At 53.3% G+C, this 14,293-nt stretch overlaps 3 protein-coding genes across 6 annotated transcripts; all 3 read right to left on the bottom strand.

The window, feature by feature from the left end:
* Positions 1-2,375: 2,375 nt before the first annotated feature.
* LOC137596434 (transmembrane 4 L6 family member 5) lies at positions 2,376-4,726 on the bottom strand. The gene is made up of 6 exons (XM_068316965.1): positions 4,237-4,726; positions 3,612-3,788; positions 3,122-3,190; positions 2,893-3,047; positions 2,637-2,829; positions 2,376-2,504 (listed from the first exon to the last, which is right to left on the bottom strand). The coding sequence occupies exons 1-6, from the start codon at positions 4,321-4,323 to the stop codon at positions 2,484-2,486; spliced, it is 702 nt and encodes a 233-aa protein (XP_068173066.1). The 5' UTR covers positions 4,324-4,726; the 3' UTR covers positions 2,376-2,483.
* Positions 4,727-4,871: 145 nt separating this feature from the next.
* rnf168 (ring finger protein 168) lies at positions 4,872-8,259 on the bottom strand. 2 transcript variants are annotated; one of them, XM_068316963.1, is made up of 8 exons: positions 7,885-8,259; positions 7,572-7,782; positions 6,906-7,104; positions 6,766-6,833; positions 6,526-6,681; positions 6,377-6,453; positions 6,089-6,143; positions 4,872-5,764 (listed from the first exon to the last, which is right to left on the bottom strand). In XM_068316963.1, exons 2-8 carry the CDS (start codon positions 7,686-7,688, stop codon positions 5,249-5,251), a joined length of 1,188 nt encoding a protein of 395 aa, XP_068173064.1. In that variant the 5' UTR covers positions 7,689-7,782; positions 7,885-8,259; the 3' UTR covers positions 4,872-5,248. The 2 variants fall into 2 exon arrangements, with proteins under 2 accessions (XP_068173064.1, XP_068173065.1); XM_068316964.1 differs by having other exon boundaries at positions 6,775-6,833; positions 7,572-8,259.
* Positions 8,260-8,413: 154 nt separating this feature from the next.
* On the bottom strand, positions 8,414-13,919 carry LOC137596432 (zinc finger protein 431-like). 3 transcript variants are annotated; one of them, XM_068316960.1, is made up of 5 exons: positions 13,465-13,919; positions 11,855-12,071; positions 11,353-11,754; positions 10,509-11,274; positions 8,414-9,419 (listed from the first exon to the last, which is right to left on the bottom strand). In XM_068316960.1, the coding sequence occupies exons 1-5, from the start codon at positions 13,693-13,695 to the stop codon at positions 8,627-8,629; spliced, it is 2,409 nt and encodes an 802-aa protein (XP_068173061.1). In that variant the 5' UTR covers positions 13,696-13,919; the 3' UTR covers positions 8,414-8,626. The 3 variants fall into 3 exon arrangements, with proteins under 3 accessions (XP_068173061.1, XP_068173062.1, XP_068173063.1); XM_068316961.1 differs by lacking the exon at positions 13,465-13,919 and adding an exon at positions 13,112-13,365; XM_068316962.1 differs by lacking the exon at positions 13,465-13,919 and adding an exon at positions 13,120-13,138.
* Positions 13,920-14,293: the final 374 nt, after the last annotated feature.

Raw genomic sequence — 14,293 nt, 5'->3', positions numbered from 1 at the left:
TATACTAGACCATAGTATACTAGACCATTGTATACTAGACCATAGTATACTAGACCATTGTATACTAGACCATAGTATACTAGACCATAGTATACTAGACCATAGTATACTAGACCATAGAATACTAGACCATTGTATACTAGACCATAGTATACTAGACCATAGTATACTAGACCATAGTATACTAGACCATAGTATACTAGACCATAGTACACTAGACCATTGTACACTAGACCATAGAATACTAGACCATAGTATACTAGACCATAGTATACTAGACGATAGTATACTAGACGATAGTACACTAGACCATAGTATACTAGACCATAGTATACTAGACCATAGTATACTAGACCATAGTATACTAGACCATTGTATACTAGACCATAGTATACTAGACGATAGTATACTAGACCATAGTATACTAGACGATAGTATACTAGACCATTGTATACTAGACCATAGTATACTAGACGATAGTATACTAGACCATAGTATACTAGACCATAGTATACTAGACCATTGTATACTAGACAATAGTATACTAGACCATAGTATACTAGACCATACTACACTAGACCATTCTACACTAGACCATATTACACTAGACCATACTACACTAGACCATACTACACTAGGCCGTACTATACTAGGCCATACTACACTAGACCATACTACACTAGGCCATACTACACTAGGCCATACTATACTAGACCATACTACACTAGACCATACTATACTAGACCATACTACACTAGACCATACTATACTAGACCATACTACACTAGACCATACTATACTAGACCATACTACACTAGACCATACTATACTAGACCATACTACACTAGACCATACTATACTAGGCCATACTACACTAGACCATACTACACTAGACCATACTATACTAGGCCATACTACACTAGACCATACTACACTAGGCCACACTACACTAGGCCATACTACACTAGACCATACTACACTAGACCATACTACACTAGACCATACTACACTAGACCATACTATACTAGACCATACTACACTAGACCATACTATACTAGACCATTCTACACTAGACCATACTACACTAGGCCATACTATAATGACTGATAGATTGAATAGTTCTGCTTCATCTCTGTCTGTATTTTGACCTCATGGCTTCTGTTGTAATGTGAACCAGTAAACAATACCGTGTGAATCCACCAGGTGGGGTGTCTGTGTTCAGGGACATGATCTGCACTTCCTCCTTGTTAGAAATGGAGAAGTACTAACGTGTTGGAATGTGCTGCTGTGTGCAGTCAGAGTTTACCTGTTAAATTTCTATGAAGACCCCCTCTGGTTATTATCAAGGTCAACACAACATGGATGCTTCGTCCCAGTGACCCCTGCAAGGACAAAGGCTAACAGGAACCAGTACAAGTTTAAACTAGTACAAGTTTAAGCCAGTACAAGTTTAAAGTTAACAATATTTGAACTTTAGGGTTACACACAAATCAACATAACAAACAAGTAGGAGTCTAAATAAATCCTAAAGGAAGTAACGGCTCAGGTCGACACCCTGAAAACCAAAACAGGACAAAAGTTCGATGAGCAAAGAGGCTCCGCCCTCCTGGATCACATGTTCCACAGCAACATCTCCACAAACACTCACAAACAAACAAATAAACAACCTCAAAATACATATCTAGAGGTGAGGACTGCTGTGGGTTCAACGTAGGCGGGGTTCCACTGCCCCCGACCAATCCCATGACAGAAACAACGAGCACCGCCTCCAAGTAGACAAAACACATCAACAAACAAACAGATATGACCCCTAGGGTCATCACAATTATTCATTCATTCATTTTCAATATCCGACGGGGGTACACACCGGGCGCAGCGCCAGTGCACCACCGAGCCACACCACCGCTTTTATTTTTATTATTATTGTCAATATAACTATAATTATTATTATCATTAGCGTTATTATTATCAGTATTATCATTGTTATTGTATTATTGTTGTTATTTTTATAATTATTATTGTTGTGCTGCACTGTTGTTTCAGTTTTCTTTCTGATGACATCAAAATATTAAAAGGTGCTTCACAGGGGCACACATCTTGACCAATCAGAGGCAGGGGGCGGGGCATGGCCACACCTTCCCACCTCCATTCTCTTCCTCTTGAATGACTGATGATCAGCAGTGAGGAAGATGAGCCAATGAGGAAGTTTCTCATCTATTTATGTTTGTGTCAGTGAGTCACATCACACACACACACACACACACACACACACACACACACACACACACACACACACACACACACACACACACACACACACACACACACACTCACACACAGAGAGTATATGATAGAAGAGTTTATTATAAATAATGTTTTTAATTAGTACATTACAAATTATTACTTGAACGGTGTATGGGGGCGGGGTTGGGGGCGGGGTCTAAAGTGCGTCGGTGCTTCTCTTTTCGAGTCGTTCAGGATCGTCAAACTGAAACTGGACCGACCTGCAACACAAGAACAACGATCACTTTCTGTTTGACCAACATCACGCTCCGACCTGATTGGATGTTTATTGATGATGTGATTGGATGTTCTGTACGCCCACCCCCCTGGTCCGTGGAGAAGCACACACACACCTTGTTGTGGGAGGGCCGGGGGCCCAGGACCAGCCCCAACAGCAGATTGCAGACATTGGCCCCACAGAGGAGGGCCTGCAGCCCGCTGGCGGCCCCCATCACGCTGAACAGGACCAGGTTCCACTGGACCACGCCCCTGGGCTGCAGACACACCCCCGTCCACAGGGTCTGGTTGTACAGGTAGCCTGCGTGGCTGAGAGGACAGAATGTCAGCTGGGCCCCCCCTCGCCCGTCTGGGGGGCGGTCTGAGACTCACCGGTCTGGGAGGGGCTGCAGAGGGACCCCCCAGGCGAGACCAGAGGGGGTCTCATGGAGGCACAGGGGGCCCTGGACCAGAGCCGTGGCGCTGACCAGGAGACACAGACCAGCAGCCAGCAGGCAGACGAGGGAGGGGGGCAGCTGGGCCAGCATCTGGGGGGGGGCAGCTTCATCAGCTTCATCATCAACATCATCAATAATATTATCATCATCATCTTCATCGTCACCTGGCTCCTGAATTCCCAGCATCCTTTGGTTTCGCTGCCTCTCAAAAAATGTCGGGATTTCACCAAAACCTGAGAGAGAAATCAGTGATCAATAATCTGATCAATGATGTGATCAATAGTCTGATCAATGATGTGATCAATAGTCTGATCAATGATGTGATCAATAATCTGATCAATGATGTGATCAATAGTCTGATCAATGATGTGATCAATAGTCTGATCAATGATGTGATCAATAGTCTGATCAATGATGTGATCAATAGTCTGATCAATGATGTGATCAATAGTCTGATCAATGATGTGATCAATAGTCTGATCAATGATGTGATCAATGATCCTCTGATGGTTCAGTGTGATCACAACAACAACAGCTCCAGCCGGCTGAGCTTTCAGGTCAGTTCTCTTTTCATGGTGGGTTGGAGTGGTTAGTTAACCCGGTTAGGTGTTTAAACTAGTCTCTTCTTCAGTGGACACACACACACACACGTACCAGCAGCCCAGATGCCCACAGGCCTGTGGCCCACGTCGCCTCTCTGGTCACATGACCCTCCAACAGGAAGTGGGGGTCCAGGTCAGGAAGCAGCAGCAGGATGTTGGACAGCATGCAGACGATCGCCGTGGGAACCAAAAGGACACCGACACAACGCACACACCGCAACACACACATCTGCAGAGCACCAGAGGGTTAGCATGTTGTTAGCATGCTGTTAGCACGTCGTTAGCCGCTACAATCCTCTTCATCACTCAGGCTTCCTGTTATCATCATCATCATCATCATCATCCTGTCCACAGGAAGTGGCTCCAGCAGCCATCCTGTTTGAGACTTCAGACCACCTGACCTCCCCTGAGGTCAGGTGGTCTAGGCCCCGCCCACACCATGATGCTGCCTGTTTCACAACAACCTCATTTACACTGAATTACTGATGCCTGGCGGTTACTATGGTTACTTGTTTTCACTAATTTTTGTTTTCCATTCTACAAACAAAACAGAGACCAGAGCTCAGCAAACAGTTTGAGATTATTGATCGATGGAGTGATCAACAGATAAACAAGAAAACCTGATGGAAGCAGACAAATCAATAAAGAATGACAAAACAAACATCATCATCACTCACCTTAACGCGCTGCTGACTGAAGACCCACCAGAGGAACCACACCTTTAAACGGCACAAGGACACGCCCACTGCCATAAATGGTAACATCCTCAATCACCCTGGTGTCCACTTCCTGATGCTAACGTGTGACGCTAAAGAGCATCATCATCCCTGACCCCACATGACCCCGGTCTGGGCTCCTGCTAACTTTAGCTTCCTGCTAGCTCCTGGCTCAGCCGTTAGCTTTAGCTTCCTGCTAGCTCCTGGCTCAGCCGTTAGCTTTAGCTTCCTGCTAGCTCATGGCTCAGCCATTGGCTAAGGCATCATGTGACCGTGGCTCAGATGAGTGTCTCCGTGGGTGCGGGGCGAGGCTTGGGGGCTGATCTGCTCCTGGGGGGCTCCTTTAAAGGAGCTCTGACTCCACTTCCTGTTCTGGTTCTTCTTTCAGCTCCTCGGCTCTGACTCACCGCTGGTGGAGCGACAGCAAAGCTTCATGGGAAACCGCTCCGACCCGATGCTGACGGAAGCGACCCACAGGATGAGGTCATGTGGTTTGACTGGTCACATGACCTCAGCGGCGGTCCGGACGCCAGAGAACCCATGAGAGCGGTTTAACCCCGTGTGTACCGAACACACTAAAAAACAAACAACAGGCGGTCGCTTTAGTGGTTTTATTGGAAACAGCTCAGCGGCGCCCCCCCCAGGCCGTACCCGGACCGGGACGCGCTTCACATTAAAACATTCCTTCACTGGTTTGTAGCGGGTCACATGACCCGTCGTCACACTGTCATTTCCCACAGGCCCTGAAGGTAGCAGTTTACTATAAAGAGGCACTGAAAGAGGCCCCCAGTGGGGACCCGCCCCCCAGCACAACCCCCCCACACCCAGTCCAGCTGTCCGCTGACTTTTGGCCACTCAGCAAAAAAACCCAAAACAAACAAAACCAAACCAAACACAGTGAAGTCGGTTCCGTCCAGTCCAACGCCTCCAACCCTTAACGCAGCTCAGTGGGAGGGGGCAGAGGGGCGGGGCTTCAGCTGCCCAGGCAGGAGAACATCTCTGTCAGGGTGGCCTGTTTGGTTCTGCTGGGGGGGGGGGAGGAGGTAGTGGTCCTGGTGGTCCTGGAGGAGGATGGGTCCTGGCCCCGCCCCCTCATTCGGGGGCCCTGCCCCCCCCCTCGGGGGGGCCGACGCAGAGGGTAGGCGTCTGAGGAGCCCTTGCGGCGGTCGGGGGCCCGCGGCCCCTCCTGGTCCAGCTCCCTCTGGAGGAGCAGCGCCAGCCGCCGGTCCTCCTCCTCCTGCTGCCGGCGGCTCAGCAGCTCCTCCTCCCTCAGGGCCACGCCCTGAAAGAGCAGGCTCCGCCCCTCCAAAGGGGAGGGCGGGGCCGGGGCAGGGCGGGCCCTTTTGGGCTCCTCCTCCTCCGACGGCTCCATCTTGGAGCTCTTCCTCTTGGCGGATGAAGGTCCGGGGCGGAGTTGCTCCTCCTCAGCTGATTGGCTGGCACAACAGTCCAGGTGAGGGGGGGCGTGGCCGGCCTGCAGGATGTTCTCCTGAAACAGGAAGTCCAACAGTCTCAGTTTCAGCAGGTCAGTTAACTGATTAGCTTAGCCTAACTCCACCTCTGCTACCAGCTACCAAGTGCTAGCTGCTCTTAACAGATGCTAACTGCAACTACAGTTAGTAGCTGTGAACTGCTAAAAGCTGATGCTAACTGCTGCTGTGAAACCACAGCATCTGGGGGCGTGGTGTTCTCTGTCTATCAGGTCTGATTGATCAATCAATCAATAAATCACCAGGCAATCAGGTTCCTCTCAGATCAATACAACAACAATAGCTGGTGAAGATCAATGATTATTAACTGTTGATCAACTGACCTTGTTGGATGTGAAACTGGGGGTGGAGCTTTTTGTCTGACGAGGACTCAAGAACCTGAAAAAGAGACACCTTCATCACCGTCACCATCATCATCACCACCATCACCACCATCATCATCATCATCATCATCACCACCATCACCACCACCATCATCACCACCACCACCATCATCATCACCATCTTCATCATCATCACCACCATCATCATCTTCATCATCATCATCACCAGCATCATCATCATCTTCATCATCACCATCTTCATCATCACCACCAGAGGGGTTCACTGACCTGTCCATCTGTCCAATTGGACCCTCCTTTTTCTTCTTCTTTCCTGCAGTGACATCAGGAGGAGGAGGCGGAGTCTCCTGAATGAGGGAGGAGTCAGATGGTGAATGAGGGAGGAGCAAAAGGGGAGGAGTTACAGGGTGCCCACCCACCAGCTGGATGCTCAGCTGTCGTGCTAGCCTCTCGTCCTCCTGGCTCCGCCTCCTCTCCTGCTGGAGCTCCGCCTCCTCCTCTGCCAGCAGCCTATGGATGAGCTCCTCACTGGCTAACCGCTGCTCCTCGTCCAGGACACGCCTTTCCTCCGTCAGCTGGGGGGGGCACACACCGTCACCCGGTCACACATGTACACGTGTCAACAACAACGGTTCTTGTTGCCTAGCAACGTGACGTACTTTAGTCACCTGGTCCTCGTACTCCTGCCTCAGTTCACCTGGTGGACTGACCCTGGGACACACAGAGGCTACACACACACACACGTCAGACACTTCCTGTGTGTGTGGCCCCATCAGTGGTTATTATGGGCTGTGCTGACCTGGGGGGCGGTCCTCGGGGGCGTCCTGCCCGCTGAGGCGGCGCTGACACTGCAGGGGGAAGGTGGTCTGGATGCGGGTCCACAGCCCCTGGTCCACCAGCGTGTCCCTCCGGCCGTGGAGCCGCACCCACGTGGAGACACGCCTCCTGCACAGCGGGCAGCACAGCGACGCCTTGTCCACCGCCTCCAGGAAGCAGCCCTGAACGCAGCGCCAGCTAGCGTTAGCAGCAGTGTGTGTTAGCTGGAAGGTGTGTGTGTGTGTTACCTTGCAGAAGGTGTGTGTGTTACCTTGCAGAAGGTGTGTGTGTTACCTTGCAGAAGGTGTGTGTGTGTGTGTTACCTTGCAGAAGGTGTGTGTGTGTGTGTTACCTTGCAGAAGGTGTGTGTGTGTGTTACCTTGCAGAAGGTGTGTGTGTGTGTGTTACCTTGCAGAAGGTGTGTGTGTGTGTTACCTTGCAGAAGGTGTGTGTGTGTGTTACCTTGCAGAAGGTGTGTGTGTGTGTTACCTTGCAGAAGGTGTGTGTGTGTGTTACCTTGCAGAAGGTGTGTGTGTGTGTGTTACCTTGCAGAAGGTGTGTGTGTTACCTTGCAGAAGGTGTGTGTGTGTGTGTTACCTTGCAGAAGGTGTGTGTGTGTGTTACCTTGCAGAAGGTGTGTGTGTGTTACCTTGCAGAAGGTGTGTGTGCAGGGCAGCGTCACCGGCTCCATTAGGATCTCCAGGCAGACGGGACAGCGGCAGTCCTCCAGGGACAGGACCCCCCCCCGGCCGGACCCCGGACCCATCCTCCTCCTCCGCTCGGAACCGGATCCTGACGTCACGTCACGGTGATCCTTCAGTCCGGGGGGGTTTGGACCCGTCAGACGTAAACGGAAGACCCTGCAGCGTCACAGTGACATCACACCTCCACTAACCCTAACGGAGTCCAGCTAACGGCTAACGGCACCGACAACGTTCTACCGGTCCGGTAACGAGACTCACCTGAGGTTTGAGGCGTTAGCTGCTGTTAGCGTTAGCTGCTGTTAGCGTTAGCAGCTGTTAGCGTTAGCTGCTGTTAGCGTTAGCTGCTGTTAGCGTTAGCTGCTGTTAGCGTTAGCTGCTGTTAGCGTTAGCAGCTGTTAGCGTTAGCTGCTGTTAGCGTTAGCTCCCCGGCCACAGCCCGCTGGGGCCCTTTAGCTCGTCGGCTATCCTCTCCGGTCGTCCACCAGCAGCTTCCCGTGTCCGGTGCCTCCAGCGGCGGACAGACTCCCACCGGAAGCCTCACACCGACGGTACCGAGCAGACGTTACCGAACGTCCCCGGTCCGGAGCGCGCCTCCTCACCGAAGACCCGCGGAATCACTGCAGACCGCCTGCGCATGCGCAAAACCCCGACGCTGCTTTCAGGACCGTAGGAAATCACAACACCGAACTTAACGGCGATAACACCGGAATGTAAACACCTGACAGGTACGCACGAGCGCTGTAAACAGAAGCCCGTGCTGTTTGTGTGGCCGGATGTTGTTTACTCGTGGGTGATCAATAAACAACTCTTTTTGCTTTAATGTTTTAATATCAAAGTCTTTCCTGAACAAGCAGCTAAAGAACAAAGAGTTGCAGTGATTGGTCAGCACACCCACACGCTCCATGGCCTTGTCTCGCTCAGCCAATCACAGGCACAGTGGGCGGGGCTTGATGTCATCCCTCCAGGATTGACAGGTCTGAGCTGCCACCTCACCGGCGCCTCACTGGTCGGCGTAGCCGTCGCTCCAGGGGAAGACGTCCCTCTGCTTGCGGCGCCGGGCGCCGGGCTCGGGGGCGTGTCCGTCCGGGGCGGGGCCATCAGCAGTGCAGCGATGCTTCTTGAGCTGGCGCGAGTCAGAGAAGCGGCGGGCGCAGCGGGGGCAGCCGTACAGCTTGACCCCCGTGTGGATCTGCATGTGCGACTTGAGCTGGTTGGACTGGCGGAAGCGGCGGCTGCACACGCGGCACTCGTACGGCTTCTCGCCCGTGTGCACCAGCAGGTGGCGGTGGTAGTTCTGCGTGGTGCGGAACTCCTTCCCGCAGGTGGCGCAGCGGTGCGGCTTGACGCCCGTGTGCAGCAGCTGGTGCTGCTTCAGCTGCGACGCCAGCAGGAAGCCCTTCTGGCACACGGCGCACACGTGGGGGCGGCTCCCGCTGTGCGTCCTCAGGTGGTACAGGTACAGGTGCTGCAGGTGGAACGCCTTCCCGCAGGTGGCGCAGCGGAGCTCCTGCTGCTCGGCGTGGCGCTTCTCGTGCGTCCTCAGGGTGCTGCTGCTGCTGAAGCTCTTCAGGCACGTCTTGCAGCTGAAGGGCTTCACCCCAGGGGGGCGCCGCCCCGCCCCGCCCCCACGCTCCTTGCTCTCGTGCACCAGCTGCTGGTGCTTCTGCAGCTGGCAGTTGTAGAAGAACGTCTTCCCACACAGGTCACACATGAACGGCTTCTCCACGCCGTGGACCAGCTGGTGGGTCTTCAGGGCCCAGGTCCCCGAGAAGCCCTCCCCACACCGGTCACACCTGAGGGGACAACACACACCTGAAGGGACAACACACACCTGAAGGGACAACACACACCTGAGGGGACAACACACACCTGAAGGGACAACACACACCTGAGGGGACAACACACACCTGAAGGGACAACACACACCTGAGGGGACAACACACACCTGAGGGGACAACACACACCTGAAGGGACAACACACACCTGAGGGGACAACACACACCTTATTTCTGTCTCTCTCCTACCTGTAGACTCTCTCCTACCTGTAGACTCTCTCTCCTACCTGTAGACTCTCTCCTACCTGTAGACTCTCTCCTACCTGTAGACTCTCTCCTACCTGTAGACTCTCTCTCCTACCTGTAGACTCTCTCCTACCTGTAGACTCTCTCCTACCTGTAGACTCTCTCTCCTACCTGTAGACTCTCTCTCCTACCTGTAGACTCTCTCCTACCTGTAGACTCTCTCTCCTACCTGTAGACTCTCTCCTACCTGTAGACTCTCTCTCCTACCTGTAGACTCTCTCTCCTACCTGTAGACTCTCTCTCCTACCTGTAGACTCTCTCTCCTACCTGTAGACTCTCTCTCCTACCTGTAGACTCTCTCTCCTACCTGTAGACTCTCTCCTACCTGTAGACTCTCTCTCCTACCTGTAGACTCTCTCCTACCTGTAGACTCTCTCTCCTACCTGTAGACTCTCTCCTACCTGTAGACTCTCTCCTACCTGTAGACTCTCTCTCCTACCTGTAGACTCTCTCTCCTACCTGTAGACTCTCTCTCCTACCTGTAGACTCTCTCTCCTACCTGTAGACTCTCTCCTACCTGTAGACTCTCTCTCCTACCTGTAGACTCTCTCCTACCTGTAGACTCTCTCTCCTACCTGTAGACTCTCTCCTACCTGTAGACTCTCTCCTACCTGTAGACTCTCTCCTACCTGTAGACTCTCTCCTACCTGTAGACTCTCTCTCCTACCTGTAGACTCTCTCTCCTACCTGTAGACTCTCTCTCCTACCTGTAGACTCTCTCTCCTACCTGTAGACTCTCTCTCCTACCTGTAGACTCTCTCCTACCTGTAGTTCTCCCTCCCACCTGCAGGTGTCTCCTACCTGAAGGGCTTCTCCCCGTTGTGGAGCCTCAGGTGTCTCTGGAAGTTGTACTTGAGTCCGAAGGTGAGGCCGCAGGTCTGACACATGTAGGGTTTTTCCCCAGAATGCACCAGGCGGTGCTGCAGGAGGCCCATCCTGCACTTGAAGGCCTTGTCGCACTCGCCGCACTTGAAGGGCCGTTCGTCCGAGTGCGACCTCTTGTGGACGCGCAGGTTGCTGGCGGTGGAGAAGCTCTTGCCGCAGGCGGGGCAGGGGTAGGGGCGTGCGCCGGTGTGCACCGTCTGGTGCTCACGGAGGCTCTTCCTGCGGGTGAAGCCCTTCCCACACACGTCGCACATGAAGGGCTTCACCTGCGCGTGCGACACTTCGTGGTAGCGCAGCGCGCCGGCGGAGGTGAAAGTGCGCTCGCACGCGCCGCACTTTAGCGGCGTCTTCTCCAGCCGGTGCGACGCCTGGTGCACGCGCAGCTGGCGCAGGAGGCGGAACTTCCTATCGCACTGGTCGCAGCGCAGCAGCTTGTCGGGGTCATTCTCCTGCGCCTCGCGCAGCCGGTGCGTCAGCAGGTGGCGCTGCAGCGTGCGCGCCTTGTAGAAGCCCTTGTCGCAGGAGGTGCAGGGGAAGGGCTTCAGGTGCGACGCCACGTGCTTCCTGAGCTGGTGCTGCTGGTGGAAGCCCCGCCCACACAGCTCGCAGAAGAACCGCTTGTCCTTGTAGCGCTCGCGCCGCCGCCGCCGCTCGCGCTCCTTCAGCTGCTCCTCCGTCAGCGCTGCAACAGAGGGGCGGGGTCAGATGCCACGCCCCCAGAGGAGATGCCACGCCCCACCAACAGGAAGACCCGCCTCACCCGAGCTGGCAGCGCTGTCCTCGTCCTCCGGTTGGACGCCCTCAGTCTTCACCTCCACCTCCTCCTCACAGGCTGCGGGTTCTCCGATTGGCTCGTCGCCCACAGGAAGTGATGTCATCTCGGCAGGAGACTCGGGGTCAGCGGGGACCTCGCTCATCTCCAGCACCACCTCGGCCAGCAGGTCGGCGCCGTCCGCCACGCCGTCGCTCACATCCGCTTCTTCCAGCCACGCCTGGGGGGCGGGGCCGCTCTGGTCTGTGATTGGTCCAGGCAGCGGCTGGCTGATGATGACGAGGGGCAGCTGGCGGCTGCTGGGGGTGCCCCTGGAGCTGAGGAAGGCCATGGCGAGGGCCGCGGGGCCGGAAGCTGGTTGGCTGGTGTCCCAGGAGAGGGCGGGGCCATCTGGGATTGAGCAGAGGGATCAGCCCCGCCCACATTAGCGAAGGGACCAGCCCCACCCACATTCTCAGATTGTGGGCGGGGCTGGCCGTCTGTCACTCACCTGAGGTTCTCACTTTACTGCCGGTCTGGGGCGCGCTCGGCCCCCCCGCCCCCCGGGGGGCCTCGACCTTTGACTTGAGCTCAGACTCCAGACGCCCCAGATGCTCCTTCAGGGCGTGGTTCTGGGTGTCGACGCCGGCATACAACTCCCTGAACACCCGGCACATCTGGCGGACCGCCTCACGGCTCACGGCGCCGAGGACGGCGGTCAGCTGGGCCTGTAAACAACAACAACAACAGTCAGCCTGTAAACAACAAAATCAGTCAGCCAGTAAACAACAACAGTCAGTCTGTAAACAACAACAACAACAACAGTCAGCCTGTAAACAACAAAATCAGTCAGCCAGTAAACAACAACAGTCAGTCTGTAAACAACAACAACAACAACAGTCAGCCTGTAAACAACAAAATCAGTCAGCCAGTAAACAACAACAGTCAGTCTGTAAACAACAACAACAACAGTCAGCCTGTAAGCAACAAAATCAATCAGCCTGTAAACAACAACAACAGTCAGTCTGTAATAACAACAACAGTCAGCCTGTAAACAACAACAACAGTCAGCCTGTAAACAACAACAACAACAGTCAGTCTGTAAACAATAACAACAACAGTCAGCCTGTAAACAACAACAGCAGTCAGCCTGTAAACAACAACAACAGTCAGTCTGTAAACAACAACAAAATCAGTCAGCCTGTAAACAACAACAACAGTCAGTCTGTAAACAACAACAACAGTCAGCCTGTAAACAACAACAACAGTGAGTCTGTAAACAACAACAGTCAGTCTGTAAACAACAACAGTCAGTCTGTAAACAACAACAACAACAGTCAGCCTGTAAACAACAAAATCAGTCAGCCTGTAAACAACAACAGTCAGTCTGTAAACAACAACAGTCAGTCTGTAAACAACAACAACAACAGTCAGCCTGTAAACAACAAAATCAGTCAGCCTGTAAACAACAACAACAGTCAGCCTGTAAACAACAACAACAACAGTCAGCCTGTAAACAACAACAACAACAGTCAGCCTGTAAACATCAACAACAGTCAGCCTGTAAACAACAACACAAACAGTCATTCCGGACCGGGACCTGAACCCACGACCACTCCGATCGGACCACTTCATGACGCGTTCTGGACACTCCATCATCTGTAGAAATGACGTCACCGATGTATTTTATTTTGAAAGCGGTGGAACGTACCGGAAGTCCTACATTGACAGGAACCTGTCACACCTGGAACCGGAAGGCTCACCTCACCTGCTCACCTGTCCGTTCCGTTAACGGTTCCTGCAAAACGCGCGTGCCCACCGGTCCGGTGGCGCGAGACTCAGGGACCGCCATGACGGACAAGATGGCGTCCGTGTCTGCGCTCCCAGTTCAAACTGGTCCGAACCGGTTTACCGTTACCGTCTAATCGTTGGGATTATCTTGAAAGGGTTCTGTGACGTTAGTCACGTGATCATTTTGACGCCTTTGCCTCGAGCCTTGATTTAAACGTCAACGAGCGCGAGACTCGCCTTCCCGCAAAAGCGGAAGTGGCGGCGGGATGTTCCTCCCGGAGCAGCGGTCGGTCCGCGTCGGTTACCGATCGGTGTCGGTGTGTTGCTCACCCGCCGGTCCTCCCGGTGCGGCTCCGGCCCGAGCCTCCGCTCCAGCTCCGGCCCGAGCCTCCGCTCCAGCTCCGGCCCGAGCCTCCGCTCCAGCTCCGGCCCGAGCCTCCGCTCCAGCTCCGGCCCGAGCCTCCGCTCCAGCTCCGCCGCGGCGGACTCCACCGCCGCCGCCATGATGCGCTCCGCCTGGCTGAGGAAGGTTCGTGTCGCCGCCGCGGCGCTCCGCGTCATGACGGCGCGCAGCACACGGCTGGTCTCGCGAGACTAGACGAACCCGGTGCCGTTCGACCGGAGCCGGTTCGGTCCGTGGAGGACAGAGGACCAGGAAACCAGCAGTCAGGATGGTAATCCGCTCACAGCGAAGCCAACATGGCGTCCTGGGACATTGTTTACATCCGGGTCACCAGGGTTCCTCACCGGAAGTATTAGCAACAAATATGTACAGTATTTTAAAAAAAACACGTTAAATTATTGGATTGAAATGACCTGCTATCAAAACTCTACAAAAAATACAAATAAAATTATTTAAAATTAATTAAAATATAATTCATTGAACAGTTTGTGACGGAAAGACATTAAATGAAAGGAAAGTGTGTGTGTGTGTGTGTGTGTGTGTGTGTGTGTGTGTGTGTGTGTGTGTGTGTGTGTGTGTGTGTGTGTGTGTGTGTGTGTGTGTGTGTGTGTGTGTGTGCGTGTGTGTGTGCATAGACGAGTTAATTTAACTAATGTCTCCTGGAACTAAATACCGACATAAGACGAGGTTTACCTGTGAAACACACACACACACACACACACACACACACACACACACACACACACACACACACAC

This window comes from Antennarius striatus, chromosome 6, assembly GCF_040054535.1.
Source record: "Antennarius striatus isolate MH-2024 chromosome 6, ASM4005453v1, whole genome shotgun sequence".
NCBI lineage: Eukaryota > Metazoa > Chordata > Actinopteri > Lophiiformes > Antennariidae > Antennarius > Antennarius striatus.
The sequence above is the reverse complement of the archived record's forward strand: the minus strand, read 5'-3'. Positions and strand labels throughout refer to the sequence as shown.